We start from the raw sequence: 14,839 nt of genomic DNA, 5'->3' as shown, positions 1-14,839 counted from the left end.
AAGGATATCATGCTCCCTGTGGCAGAGACTCATGCTCAACAGAGCAGCCAGCAAGGTCTCCATGAAAAGTTCTGTCTTATGTCTCCACTCTTGGTAATGATATCTTGCCATCTACAGTGACAGTCTTGATGCCAGAGAGGTAACAGGGGCTGAAGTCTCAGCAGAAGGCAGAGCCCCAGATGAGTTCCCCAACCTTTCCGGCAGCAGTGGGGAGAGCACGGACAGCTGGTCCCAGCTTGCCAATGAGGAGGACAATCCAGATGACACCAGTAGCTTCCTGCAGCTCAGTGAGCGATCCATGAGGTACCTGCTCTTTACTTGACTTTCCCAGGGAAATAGGTCTCAACACAGATTCAAAAATACTTAATAAATGGGTCTCTACAAAGGGTCCCTAATAGAGCAAGAAGGAGAGCTCCCGCTAATTCAGGGTACTTGCCTGTCATGATTTATGCTGAGAGGTTTCCTAATATCCAGTTATGCGTTTAATTACCTTGGCCAAAGTTAGGAGTCAGCTGTATTCTTCTCTCTGCAAGCCCCAGCTAGTGCATTCAGTAACAACTGGGAAATTTTAAATGAGAGCTGCTGTTGCACCTGGTGTGTTTGATACTTTCTCTCTGGTTCATTTGTATTTCAGATGCAACCCAGGCTGGGTTTACATGAGGCAAGTGTTTCCACATTGTGTTGTGTTGTTTGGCCTAATTGTTTCTCCCCTTTCTCTCCCCTGCCCCTGTGTATTGTTGACTCTGAGAAAGCAAGAGAGAAGTTAATGAAAGATCAGATTTGGAAGGACCCAAGCCCTCAAGAGACATAAACTAAACACTGTCCCTCTGTGAGGTGGAAATGAAAACAATCTCCACATTTCTACCTTATTTGATAGTGGACAAAATCTGCAGATTTTCCAGAAAGGCCAGTGGGGAAATGAGATTCAAATGCATCTGGGTGTAATGGCTCCTTCATGGTCTTATTTCTGGCAGTTCATTGTGCTTAGACTTAGAAAAAATTCACAGTGTTACATAATTGGTCTAAAATCCCCCCAAATTAGTGGGAAATATTACAATATAGAGATAAAAAACAAAGAATTTAAATCTCTAGACTTAGCAGAAGTTTATACAGTTAATTGCCTTCAGCACAATGTTTGAATCATCAGATTTCAATCGGTGAATATATTCAATGCCCCACATGAAACCCAAAGCAGTTGAAGGAGTCCAGTTTGTTACTCATGGTAGTCCCCAGGGAAGACTGTCCCGCTACACAACACACCAGCACTCACCCTTTGGAAACCTGACTTGGAAGAGACATCACTGGGAGATAGTGGGAATATGAGGAAACTCAATGGGTTTACTGAAATTGGAGGCGTTCCATTCTGCAAGTACAGACAGAGCCTAAAAATTGGCTCAAGTCTACTATGTTTCAGCAACTAAGTTCCAAGCTAGTAACTAGACCATATGTTGATTGTGTAACCTATGAAAATGATTCAGCAACCCTCCTTCTCCATGATACACAAGGTATCAGGTGCTGCTTCTCATAGATTTTACGATAAAGGAGATAATAAAACTTTGACATTGCACAACTTCATATTTGTAAATTCTGCAGTCCCACAGGAAAATAATCAGCCAGGTGCATATTCTATGGAATGTCCCTCAGAAAAATCCCTTGAATGGAAAAAGGAGAACATGTGTCTACTGGTTTCTGTCAGAAGTCAAAAAGCAGACAAGTGAGCATTCTGATATCTCCCCAGCCAGCATTCTCAGAAGAATGTCAGTCTCCATGGGTATGCCAAAGAGTCTCTTGCTGACAGATAAACATCCTCACTGTGACTAGAATGAGGAAGACAAAAGTCATGCTGATTGTCACCCACTAGGTGTGGCTCACTAGGTCTGAGACCAGTGCAAAAATTCAAAAACAGTGATGATGATGATGATTATGATGATGATGACAATTATGATTGGCTGGAGCCAAAACTGTCTTTTGTTACGTCTTCCCCTAATTTTTCCAGAAATAAATATTAACTTAGGAGTCCCCCAACAATATTCTTCTGGGGACCAAAAGAAGGACTTCTTAGAAAGAAAGATGGAACGTCAATGTTGGCCGTGTGGTCAGGTGGTGGAGACAGGCATTAATATGTAAACTTTTGCTTTGTCAGCAATGGCAACAGTAGTGCCACTAGCAGTCTTGGCACTATGGACCTGGACATTTATCAGGAAAGCATGCCATCTTCTCCCATGATTAAGTAAGTAGCCACTGAGATGCAGTGATTGTGAGACCACTACTCTAATTTCATCTGGAAATACATTTTGATCATTCAGATTGCACCCAACCACTGAATCATCATGTCTATGCTGCCGGGGGTCCATGTCACTGGAGCAAAAACTGGGGCTTAGAATAGTCCTAGCTAGCACCACTGTTTTCTGGATTTCAAATCTAACCCCTCTGATAGAATCATCCCAGAAAAAGTTGATCCATATAATCAGAAATTATATGTCATTTTACTTAATTAGACACAGAGAAGCAAAAATCCTTTGAAATCATACCATGTCAACCAACAAAGACTATTTTTCAATAGAATATAATGTGAATGGTTTTCCTCTACTTGTAGACACCTGGGGTAATCACTACTAAATGTGTCTAATACCAAATGGTGCCACAAAGCAGATATGTCATTGCCACATAGTGACTCTGCTTCCCAAGACCTTGGTCCTTCCAAAAGACCGAGGGGAAATAAATAGCAGTTAGAGAAGTGCAACATAATAAATAACACAAAATACAGTTCAGGAAAAGAGGACAACAGGAAGTCAGGGCTACATCCAGAATTTGTGATTATTCTGGAAAAGTAAATGGATTGAAATCTATTTTTGACCATTATGACTTGGCTTATTACTATTTGGAGTTCTCTGAAATCTCAGAAAGATAAAAATGAAAGATAAGACGAAAGCTGCTCCCTGATCTACTTTCTCAGTTACTCTCTCTACCTCAGTCATTTTTGTAATTAGGTATCTTGCCTGTGAGAGTATTCCTCAGGGAGTGAAGGAATCAGTCCTTCGTTTTTCCTTACTGCCATTATTCACAAGTAGAGATGAATGTACATATGACCTTGGGTTTGTTTTGTTTCATACAAAATAATGGGGGTACATTTATTTTTATCCTTCAGGAAACATTTGCTTAGCTACTTTTTCCATCTTTCTCCAGGGTTAGAGCATAGGACCCTATACAGGTAGATGCATTCAGGGAAAACAAAAACAGCCACTACACATATCAGCGTCCTGAAGTTCAACAATGGCAGAAACTGTTCCTACCATATGTCATTTCACTTATATCACTTGCAAGGACTCTTGGGAAATTGACAATTCTTCTAAAAATAATTCTGTATGCATGGCAGAACAGCTAAACTCTCTCTCAACATCAGGAATGCAATGGAATTTTCAGCCAGTAAATCTTAGCAGTAATAGAAAATATAAGAGAGAATACTCTTTCATAAAAATACACATTTTTAAGAGCTCTGTGTCCTAATTTCCAGCCCGTACAAAAATATAGGACAACCACAAGCTTCCCAAGATGGTCAACTCCTTTCAGCTGTTGGGACATATGCTCTCCTTTTGGAAGCAGTTACTGAGTCCTGCCGTTACATCATCGAGGCTTCCTTACAAGTATTCACTGTATGAAAACACCTCAAAAATCGAACATGAATGTATCTAGTGAAATACTTCAGTTATGTCTCTATAGTTCTTTATCACCTCCAACCTACTCATCCTCCGGATTAAAAAAGAAAAATTCCAATTTTAATTGAGATATTTTGTTGTACAATTTAGTTTCTGCAGCTCATTGGATGTTTTTTTCCCTTATTCCAGATCAAGATTTTTTTCCCCCTTATTCCAGATTCCCTTATTACACATTAGAAAAAATATTAGAAAAATAGACTAAATGCAAATCATTGTGTCGGGATGACAATATATGGTCCTTCAAATGACAAGTAAAATACAGAAGAAGGATAAGTCCCCAAATAAGATCTAGTTGTCTACAAGATATTTCCTTGATTGTTCAAACCAGTGAAGGTTTATGGAAGAGAAGTTGAGGAGAAGAGAAAGATGCAGTTCTTCATCTCCCACAGCAATTATCCCAACTAAAACTACATAGTTTATCTGGCCCTTTTTAAGGTCCTCTGTTTATTGCAGACCCAATGATTCTGTGTAATACCCACATTGATATTTCCCCAGTGGTACTTCCCTCTATGAAAATGATAAATCTAGAATGAACTTTAGAAGTTTTTAGGTCAATAAGATCCATTGCCTCATCGTCCATTTGCAGCTTACTCTTCCTAAACATACCAACTATATACTGTTGTTTTCTCCCAAAGTGAATTAGTAGAAGAAAAGGAGACTCTTAAAGGACAGTCAGAAAACATAGAGGGTAAGCCACATTCCCATAATTTTGACACACAATTTGCCTGTGATCTCCCCATGGAAAACGTAGTAAGTCTGGGCTTGTGTCTGTGCTCAGAAGGTGCCTCTAGAGTGCCGGTGGGAGCGGCCAGCCCCCAGGGGAGCCTGCTGGTGATCAACTTTGACCTGGAGCCAGAGTGTCCTGATGCTGAACTTCGAGCCACGCTGCAGTGGATAGCTGCATCTGAACTTGGGATCCCCACCATCTACTTTAAGAAATCTCAGGAAAACAGAATCGAAAAGGTACCCCATCCTTTCGGGGTGTTGGGATGTGTTGGGATGTGAATAAGTTGTGCTTTTATTACTTATGAAATTCCCAGTCAATTCATTTAAATTTAAACTGTTTGTCCTTTTCACCTAAAAATTGAACTAGAACTAGAAAAACTGTGACTAGAACTTTGAAACCTTCCACCTGTATCAATATAACCATGATAACTGTTTCTTTGACTCTCATTTGGTCTCAGCTCATTGGTGACAATGAGAAAGTGAAGTGAGGAGATGGGAACTTTCTCAGAGTCTGGTGTTTTATTTCTGTGTTTGTTTTTGTTTTGATGTTTCCTTGCTCTGCAACCAACCTCCTCATCCCACTCATTTAAATAGATAGATGGGAAAGGCTTGCTAGATATGAGAAACTAAAGTAAGGCCATACTGATATTTAAAACAGACTGTGGCATAGTGTCAGTGGGAGGCGTGTGTAATCCCCTACTAACTAGGTTTGCATTAGACAGACTTCCTCATTGTCACTCACCACTTACCAGAAACATAAAGTCGGGGAATAGATCCCTTGCCAACCTCTAAATTAACAACAACTATCGCTCTAACTCCCAATCTCTAAAACTGGCCACTAACTGTTCTAGAAAGTTAATGATTAATATTTAAGCACAAATCCACCTGCCAATGTCTTCAAGCTCAACTTCCCATAATTTAAAAGTGTGCTCCTTCTAAAGATGTTTAAATCAATAGTAATGTTGCTGTGTGAGTTTTCTATTGCTTTGTAACAAACTGCCACGAATTTTCTAGGTTAAAACAAGACCAACTAGCTATGTTGCCAGAAGCTGGGTGAACTCTATCTAATTTGCTCTCTGCTTAGGGATTCACAAGGCAGAAATCAAGATGGCAGCCTGGCTGGGAACTTGTCTGAAAACTGTGGGGAAAAACAAGCTTCCAAGCTTGTTCAAGTTGTTGTCTTAATTCAGTACCTTGTGGTTGTAGGACTGATGATCCATTTCTTTGCTGTGCCCCTTCTAGAAACTTCCAGCATTCCTTGTCATATGGGCCCCTCCATGTTCTCATGCAGTCAATCTCTCTTACTTCTTCTGCCACCAATCAGAGAAAACGGTTTTTAAAAGGTTTATGCAATGAGATTAGGTTCACCAAATAGTCTCCCTTTTGATTAACACATTATTAATTAAAGAATCCCTTTTACCATGTACTTAATAAGGGCACAATTTTCTCATCCTAGTCATGATAACGAGGATTAGGGCAGAAATTTTGGGAGCTGTTTTAGGATTCTACCTATCACTGCCACAGTGCATTTTGTAATGTCTTATTGTCACAAAGTACACCCACATATACATTATACTTCTTCCTCAGTAACTCATCAATAACCCCCACTCATCAATAGTCATAGGATATTATCATCCTTTTTTAATTAGCAGGTCAGGACTTAGCCACCCATGAGAGAGTCCTCAGGTAGTGATGGCTGAGCCTGATACTAGAAACTTCTCAGTAGTGTCTCTCTCAGATTAAATTGTCTTGGAGTTATGATCTGGATTTTTTTTAATATGTAATTCTGTTATAATTCTCATTGTCAAAATCTACTGGCCTGAAATGAAAAATCCTTTACTCTGTTGCTCATGCACATAGAAATTAGAACAGCTTCCCCATTTCTGCATCACCAGCCAATGGCATTAGCTACTGGAAAAACTCAGAAGGAGACCTAATGTATACTGCCCTCTCCCACACCAGCCTCTCTCTCCAACCAGTAACTTATATTTCTCTTCGTGTCTAAGACTTCCTACCATTCTGTACCACCTGAAACTCGATACTATCCTACACTTGTCATAGCTTTGTTGGCAAGGCAATGAGAGGTTCACTATCTGATAAATTCTCCTTTCACCTCACCACCCAGCCTGCCCACTGCAAAGAGTGGAGTGAAGGAACACTCTACATTGGACTCCTCCTTCTCATCATACACAATCCTGATGGCTCTCAGCCATGGGGAGGAGAACAAGAACATTCTCAGGCAAAGTGCATCCTCAAATTCCTGGAAAAATGATAGACAGGCTTGTTTCCAATTTTATCTCCAGAGCATTATTTGGTACATTTTTGGATGGTCTTTTAATGATGTAGATTTTTATAGGATCCACCATTTCAAAGAAACTATGTATAGTCTCTATGAATATGTGTCTCATAAATCCTTATCAGGTGAAAAGACAAATGGTGTGTCACTAACTTGATTACTAACTTGATTATGTAAATTCGGCCCTGACTTGATATTTATTTATCCTCACTACTTTTCAGTTCTCAGAGGGATACCTGCCTTTTGCTCATAGCAGTTTTTCTGAGAGAATAAATGCTCCACTGGTGTTATCAAGAAAAACACGAAGTAATGTTTTACTCATTCAATGTGTCATCAGGTCAAGGAGCATATTTCTAAGTACTGTAACATTAAGGACTAAATATTCTAATATTTTTCAGAGTCAGTTAAAGTTCTCTACATAGGGTGTCTTCTCCATAAATGGGCATTATTTGTTATCTGAGACGAAACTGGTCAAATAAAGCAAACCCATAAGCAACATGCTGACATCCTTACTTTTATCAATGCTGTATCTGGAAATCTCTTTCTGATTGTCTTTTCTTAATTAATTAAGTAGTTATTCAAGTGTGGAAGAGAGATTGTGGCCTCCCATGAGGCTGTGTCATATGTAAAGAAAGCAATGTTTCACGTGCTCCTTCTCAGTTTGGAAAGGATTAAAGAAGCATCTCTTTTAAGTTTGGAAATGTCATTTTCCCACCACCACTCAAGTATTAAACATCACTCACAGATCTATGCCCTGAGTCCCCGTTTGTGTGAATTCTGGATTTTTAAGATATATCAATTTTGTTAATTTTCACACTAGGGGTTCCATGCTCATCAACCCACCTGCCTTCTGACAATAGAAGCATGATCTAAAGGGGAGAGGGTATCATGAGTAAATAGTGAAGCAGTTTATCTTTCCCACCACTGACCTAGGAGTTGAAGGGCACTTAATTAAAGTCAGCTTATAATGAATTTCAACTCAAAAGGCAAATTCCAAACAGTTTTAGTGCCTAATGTAGTGTCACTCTTTTCTGGTAAAATGACTTTCATTTTAAAGCTTTCTCTTTAGTGGTGTTTTTTTTTGTTTTTTTTTTACTCATTAAAATGTTATGTTCACTTGAAAGTCATACACTCAGAACACTCATCAAGTGTTTCTCAAGCATGTACAACACACCAGGCACTCTTCTAGGTCCCAGGAATATAGGAAACAAAAGAGACAAACTTCCGACCCATGGAGTTTCATTCTACTTCAGGAGGGACCCAGAGTAGGGTGAATATAAACTAGGAGAAACTCAGATTCTAAGGAGAAATCTTGAAATGTGATGGAAACTTATTTTAGAAATGGGAGATGATAAACACATGGAAAATGGGATTTATCACACCTCCACTATGAGCCAAATGCACAGAATTACCTGGGACAATTGTTTACAATTCATATGCCTAGACCCTTCCTTGGCCCTGATCACTTCCAGTGGGGCCCAGAAATACACATTTTTTAACAACTTCCCTCAAGTGAAGTCATTTTGATGAGTACTAAAGTTTGAGACCTCCTCCCATAAGAAATATCCTGAAAGAGTGGCAGAATTTGATGTACAATTAAAGTATTTAGTATTTAGTATTAGTATTTAGTATTATATGTAACATTTAGTATTAGTATTTAAGTATATAGTATTTAATATTCTAAATTCCAGGGCAAAAATTGCTGAGAATCCTAATGCCTGATGATCTAAAACAGTTTGTAAATATCATTCACAATGGCTGACAGTAGATGCAACTGATGAATCACACTAAATTCTACCCCTGAAACTAATAATGTCGTGTATGTTAACTAAATTGAATTTAAATTAAGAATTTTTTTAAAAAATTTGGTCTACTTCAAGTGAACAAAATCATGAAAATATTTTTTTTTAAGTAACATAAATTGGCCAATTATTCTGTCTTTTGGATACAAGGTATCATTGCCCTTTAGCTCCCTTTCTAAATCTAATGAGCTTCTGTGAGCTGGAATGGCCTGATGACTGGCTTCACTGTAAATCAGGCCTTTCTCATCTTTATGCATTTGAGAATTACTTCCTTTTCTAGGAGGCAATACAAAGAGCAGAAGAAAGAGAGGAAACAGTTGTATGCATACGTCTCCAAGAAAGTAAGGATCCGAAGAGATGTGACCTCACTGCTAATTTCTCATTCCATTCTACATGAAAAGTGGTGGAAGGACAATAAGAAAAAAAAGGAAGGAAAAATACACTGTCTTAACTTAGACAACCTTAACAAAATACCATAGACTGAGTTGCTCATACAAGACATTTACTGCTCACAGTTCTGCAAGCTGTGAATTACAAGATCAAGGTACAAGCAGATTCCGTTCCTGGTGAGGGCCCTCTCCTTCCCTCTGTCGTCATACGGTAGAAAGAAAGACAGAGCTCTGGTATCTCTTCTTTTTCTTATAAGGTCATAAATCTTATCACAGGAGCCCCATCCTCATGACCTCATCTAAACTTAATTATCACCCAAAGGCCCCACCTTGCAATACCATCACATTGGGGTTTGGAGTTTCAATACATGAATTTGGTGGAGAACACTGACATTAAGTGCATAATAGATAGTAAATCTCCTCATTTATAAACATAAGAAATTGTCTTGAATTGAACCCTTTAGTCAAGGTTCTCAAATTCAGTGTGCACCAGAATCACCTGGGAAGATTTATAGGCCCAGATGCTCTGGCCAATTAAATCAGAATCTCCTCTTGGTATGAAGCCCAGGCATTGGAATTTACTAAAGGTCTCTGGTGGTTCCAGGGTACAGCCAACACTGATAATCACAGCTCTACAGGCTATAATTGCAGGAGCAGTATAAAACCAACTCACTTGTGCTTAATAAAATGGATCTGCCCTGGAGCAAAAGAAGATAGTTACTTTGAGAAATCCAAGCTGTTTTTTAAAACTCTCATAGCTTGCAAACAACTCCCATAGATTCTAACATAGGACTTTTGTAAACAATTTATCTAATTTAGTAAATGTGTCTGTGAATATAAAAATCCTCTACCATGTGACACTCCTCTTCAAATGAGTCTGTCAATGATGTACCATCACAGGATGTAAATCTTCTGGCTTCCTAAGACAAAATATTTGCTCAAGGAAATGCCAATTATTATCTATAGAAAGGGAACCTAATTATTATTGACTATGAAATGGCAGGAAGTGAAAATATTTGATTTTTAATTTTCAATGCGTTGGAATAAGAAACCTCAGATCCTTGACATACTGAAGCTGATTCTAAAATTACCAGAGCAAACACATGGTCAGGCAAAATGAAAGATCTAGGGCCAGCTGCTAAATTGAATATGGTTTGGAAGCCTATAGTAACAAGCTGGGAGTGTCTTTCTTGGCTTCTTCACAACCTTAGCCTCAATTTTTATTTAGAAATTTGTTGTAGTCAAGGAAGAAAAGAAAGTGTAAGACCTTCTTGCTCATCAGACCCACAGATGTTTCAAGGTCTTAATGTCTGAGATTAAGTCATCACAGCCTCGGAGTAGACTATATTTAGTGGGGCTGGATCATTTTTAAAAGCTGCTTTATCGGGATATCAGACTGAATTTAGAAATCATGAGACAGATCCTAACCTGTTACCATTTCACAAACTACTGGAAGATGGCTACCTGGTGGGGCATTTTGACAACTTTTGGTCAGTCAACATCATCCTGAGGTCATCCCCACAGTGGGAGATCCTCTTTCAGCAAGTCCTAAATAAATGGAAAGATGCTTGTAATTGAGCTTCTAAAGAGGTCTAGACTGAGAGCCTCTGGGAAACGCTTAGCAAATATTGACATCTGCCCCAGAGTTTTTATTGTCTTTTAGAGAAATGACTCAGAGATAAAAGTTGGGAACAAAATGATAGCCCAGAAAGCCAGAGTTTACAGGAAAAAAAAAAAAAAAAAAGGAACTGAGGCTAATTTTATATTTCTGTGTATTTTATGTTGACTGCATCTTTGTAAGACATGTTAAGGAAGAAGAGACAACCTCCAGGGATGGGTCTGGCCTAAGGTTATTTATGACCCTGAAATCGTGAAGAGAGGTCACCAACCTATGAAACTCTCACAATGAGACCTCAGAAACTTGATGTTCAAGCCTTGTCCACTGGTAACACCTACTTTCTAGACTTCCAAAAGAGCTAGAAAAGTCTGATTTGTCAAATCATGCAAAGACATCCTAGACTTTCTCTCTTTTTTCTCTGATGCTTCATGTTTTTATCATGTGTCTGACAGAAAACCTGCCTCAGATCATTCATACATGACAAGATATAAGTAATAGCTCACAAAGTTATTTTTATGCATCTCCATAAATTACTAATAGTTGCTAGGAAATTTCCCCTATCTGCAGGTATTTGTCTTTTTTGCAAAGCCTTAACACAAAACATTAAGCTCTCTAAAATTTCAAGAATCTGGTAGACAAGAAGCTACGCAAAAGTTGCAAAGTCCCACACAACTAATAGTCTGAAAGTCTATCACTGAAAGCAAGGAAGCTGAATGAAGCTAACATTCCATTGCTGTTCTAGTAAATAGTGAAGAGAGGTCCTGGCTATACATGACACTGTCAGTCACAATGCAATAAGACAGATGCCCCATGACCAGCTTTTACTGTGTTTGTTGCCCACAGCCATTTTCCCAGTCTAGGCTCTGTTCAGCTTCAGCCTACAACCACTTTTGTGGAGCAGACTATCAGTAGAAAATGACTGACTAAACAGCCTCAAGATATGCATATTTAAGTTACATATGTGTAAATTAAAACTTAAGAATGAATACTTAGATGAGGTTAATCCTCAATGGTTCTGGATGCCATCCCATATTTCAAATAGTCTTCTTGCTCATTTTAAATGTATTTGAGTCACATTTGATCATTTGTTCCTTCTCTCATTTGGCCAATTTTATTGAACACCTGTCAGGTACAGGCACAAGATAGTAAGATAGGGCTTAGGTATTGTCCTAAGGGGACATTATAATTCCCCTGGGGAATTATTGTCTATAACCTAGTTGCTATTGACCTCCTATCTGTTTCTTTTTTTACATCACCCCATGGGCTCACGCCCATGACTTCATCTCTCAAGACCTCAATTTTTCATCTGTCAATGCCTGCTTCACAGTGTTGTTGACAGAATTAAATGAGATTATATGCACAAATGTACTTCCTACAGGTTTTGGCCCTTAGTAATTGTCACTTTTCTTTAAAAGTGTCTGCCTAAGAAGTATGGAGAGGTCTTCACTTTGGGCTTCATCTCACAGTGTCATGAAACAAACAATCTACAGTAATTTCCCATCTTCCAACACTTCAGCTCACAATTCACCTTCAGCCAAAAACATTATCTCTAAATTGTGGTACCAGTTGAAGCTGGTACCAATACCTGGGACAAATCTAGGGTGTTTCTTCAATCTTTCCTTTTCCTTTTATAATGGAAAGTCAATGTCTCTTGAAATGTGACGGGGAAAGAGATTTTTCAAGATAGAGGAAGGAGCCAGTAAGTGACTGCACTCTAAAGTTTATCATTTGATTTATTTACCCTAAACGTATACATCCAATGAGAGATCATTTGAGACAGGTAGAAAGTCCTGGGAGCTATGCTGTACAGTCCTGTCAGAGAGAGTCCAACCCAGAGAAAAGCAGACCTGAGGAAACTCTTGAAATATCTAAAGACAGACTCTTGAAAGAAGAATTCTATCTAATCTCTGGCAATCAATGGATGACAACTGCTCTGAAGGAGAAAATTCCAGCTCACTTGAAAGAACTTTCTAACAATCTGAATTGTCTAAAAAGAAAATAGACTGTCCTGGAAAATAGTTCCCTGTCACTAGAGATTAAAAATAAAGCCTTGAGAGCTTTTGGCTTTGGAAGAATGATTGAATGAGATGACTTTGAAGCTCATTTGTGATACCTGAGTCCTAATTCTGTGCTTTATTTTAGTTTTTAGATGTCGTGCGGCTGGTTCAGCAGAAGTCCTGGAAAGTGGGAGATATCTTTCACGCAGTTGTTCAGTATTGCAAAGTGCATGAAGAGCAGAAGGAAGGGACCCCAAGTCTCTTTGACTGGCTCTTGGAACTGGGATAAGACAGCTATGCCCTTAGAGTATCCCTTTCCTTTATTCCAGCTTAGATTACAGTGGTTTGCTCTAAATGCTCTAAACTTTCTCAAAACATCCATCACATTGGCAGAGCTATAAAAAATCTGCTATTCAAGTCTATGGCACATAGAATAAATCTGAGGAAAAGCAATAGGTCTGTACAAATCAATACAACCTATGAACGAGTTCAAAAGAGCTTGTATTAGAATGGCTGGAAAAACAAAAATTTTAATGGGCCCTAAACTAAAAGCTTACAACTAGGCCCAAAATCCAGGAAAGCTGTTCTTAAATATTTTTAATAATATAAAATGGTGTGTAATGTCTCCAGCTATGTGATTCAACTGGAAGTCAAGTCACTAGTCAATATAATTTTGTAAACTATGATGTAACCTTTATTTTACTTTTTCAAGCTGATAATGGGGCTCTCAGCCCAGATCAACACTTAAAATATGGGTGAGAAATTTCCAGAGTTTTGACACAAGGGATTTTCACCATCAGACCAGTATCAGTGGATATTAACAGAAATGCAAGAGTATTATTGACATCCTCTACTGAGGTGATTTCATTTTTTCACTGCAACTCACTGATAAATGCTCAGCACCTCCCCAGCAATATCTGTGTTTCCAGCTAACCAGAAAACTCTTGGTTTTCAGTCGAGAGAGAGAAAGACTGAAGGTTGTCTTGTTTCCATCTCTGTATTACTTGCATAACATGTTCGCAGAATTCTCACCATAAGAAAAAACTTCCTTACCAAAAAAAAAAAAAGTCTTTTGAGATAAAATCTGCTTGTGTGTTAAATTATATAAGATATAAACTTTCATTTTATTTTTATTGTAAATTATGAAGAGATTATCTTAAATAATATATTGAGTTATCTTAGAGGTTCATAAAATATGAGGGGATTATAGTCTTAAGTGTCATATCTTGACATGCAAGATCAGTACTTTTATTATAAATGTGTTGGTTCTAGTATGGTAGACCTTACCTGGATGATATTTTTGATGACAGACACAGGATTTGACATAACCCGTTAGGATGATACACTCTTCCTGATTCAAAGATATTGACATTTAATTAGGGAAGAAGAAAACCTTATCATATTTAATTTGTTTAAATAACAGGGATTTACTCTTCTGAAAAATAAAAAGTATCTAACTTCTCTTCTCCCTTCAACTAAATGAGATACCCTGGCTTTTATTTTCTTGACCAAAGAAGGTATTTACTAAGATTCCCTGAAATACCATGCTTTTATTCTATTTTTTTAAAATTGTGAAGTAATTTTAAATGTGAAAAAGGCCCCATGCCGTCAATGCTGGCCTTATGTGTCATCCACATCTTGAACTGTCAAGAAAGCTTCCTTGTAAGCCTTACTTCCCTCTTCACCACATACTGAGGAATCCTCCTCAGTACTCACTAGACACTTATTATGTTACTAGTCCAAATTTAGGATATGTGTTTAATTTGTCACATTAACAAGATGTCAAATTTTAAAACATATCCATTATCTCAAGCTGAAAGTTCTTTGTGCTACTAAATGGAAAAGGATCTATTTATTTTTAAACAATCCCAGAATACTGTGTGTAGACGTTTATTGTGCTCAAATGAATGTTTACCTATCCTAAAAAGCACAAATACTGGATTGTAACCGTGTGATAAAGTTATAACATGTTGTACCTAATGTTGCAAACTAATCAATAAATTTTTGTTCCCGCATTGTCGATCCTTTTTTTTTTTTCTCCCAAAGTCGTAAGTGCCTCATAGAACACAAGAGCCACAGTACGATCGGATGAAGGAAGATTATCTTTTAGACAAGGTTTACTGTTACACTTTCAACTTTCAAATAAGCCAATGTTCTTTGACTAAATTAGTTGGCGTCAGTGATATTCATGTAATTAGCATTTCTCAACCTTGGCACAATTGACATTGGGACTAAATAATTCTCTGTTGCAGGGGGTTGTACTGCGACTTCTACAATGTTAGCGGCACCCCTAGC

General features: G+C 38.1%; 1 protein-coding gene across 5 annotated transcripts in view; it reads left to right on the top strand.

Annotated features, from left to right (window-relative positions):
- SPHKAP (SPHK1 interactor, AKAP domain containing) overlaps nucleotides 1–14,553 on the top strand; it is a 171,063-nt gene extending 156,510 nt beyond the window's left edge. For 2 of the 5 annotated variants that reach the window (XM_032355060.1, XM_032355058.1), the window contains 6 exons: nucleotides 118–303; nucleotides 635–661; nucleotides 2,144–2,230; nucleotides 4,352–4,404; nucleotides 4,495–4,679; nucleotides 12,690–14,553. In XM_032355060.1, coding sequence (XP_032210951.1) covers nucleotides 118–303; nucleotides 635–661; nucleotides 2,144–2,230; nucleotides 4,352–4,404; nucleotides 4,495–4,679; nucleotides 12,690–12,833 — 682 coding nt within the window. In that variant the 3' untranslated portion in view covers nucleotides 12,834–14,553. The remainder of the gene's footprint in view (nucleotides 1–117; nucleotides 304–634; nucleotides 662–2,143; nucleotides 2,231–4,351; nucleotides 4,405–4,494; nucleotides 4,680–12,689) is intronic. The other 3 variants (XM_032355059.1, XM_032355061.1, XM_032355062.1) reach the window with 3 other exon arrangements.
- Nucleotides 14,554–14,839: the final 286 nt, after the last annotated feature.

Source organism: Mustela erminea, chromosome 8, assembly GCF_009829155.1.
Source record: "Mustela erminea isolate mMusErm1 chromosome 8, mMusErm1.Pri, whole genome shotgun sequence".
Classification (NCBI taxonomy): domain Eukaryota; kingdom Metazoa; phylum Chordata; class Mammalia; order Carnivora; family Mustelidae; genus Mustela; species Mustela erminea.
Note: the sequence above shows the minus strand (reverse complement) of the source record. Positions and strands in the feature narration are given on the sequence as shown.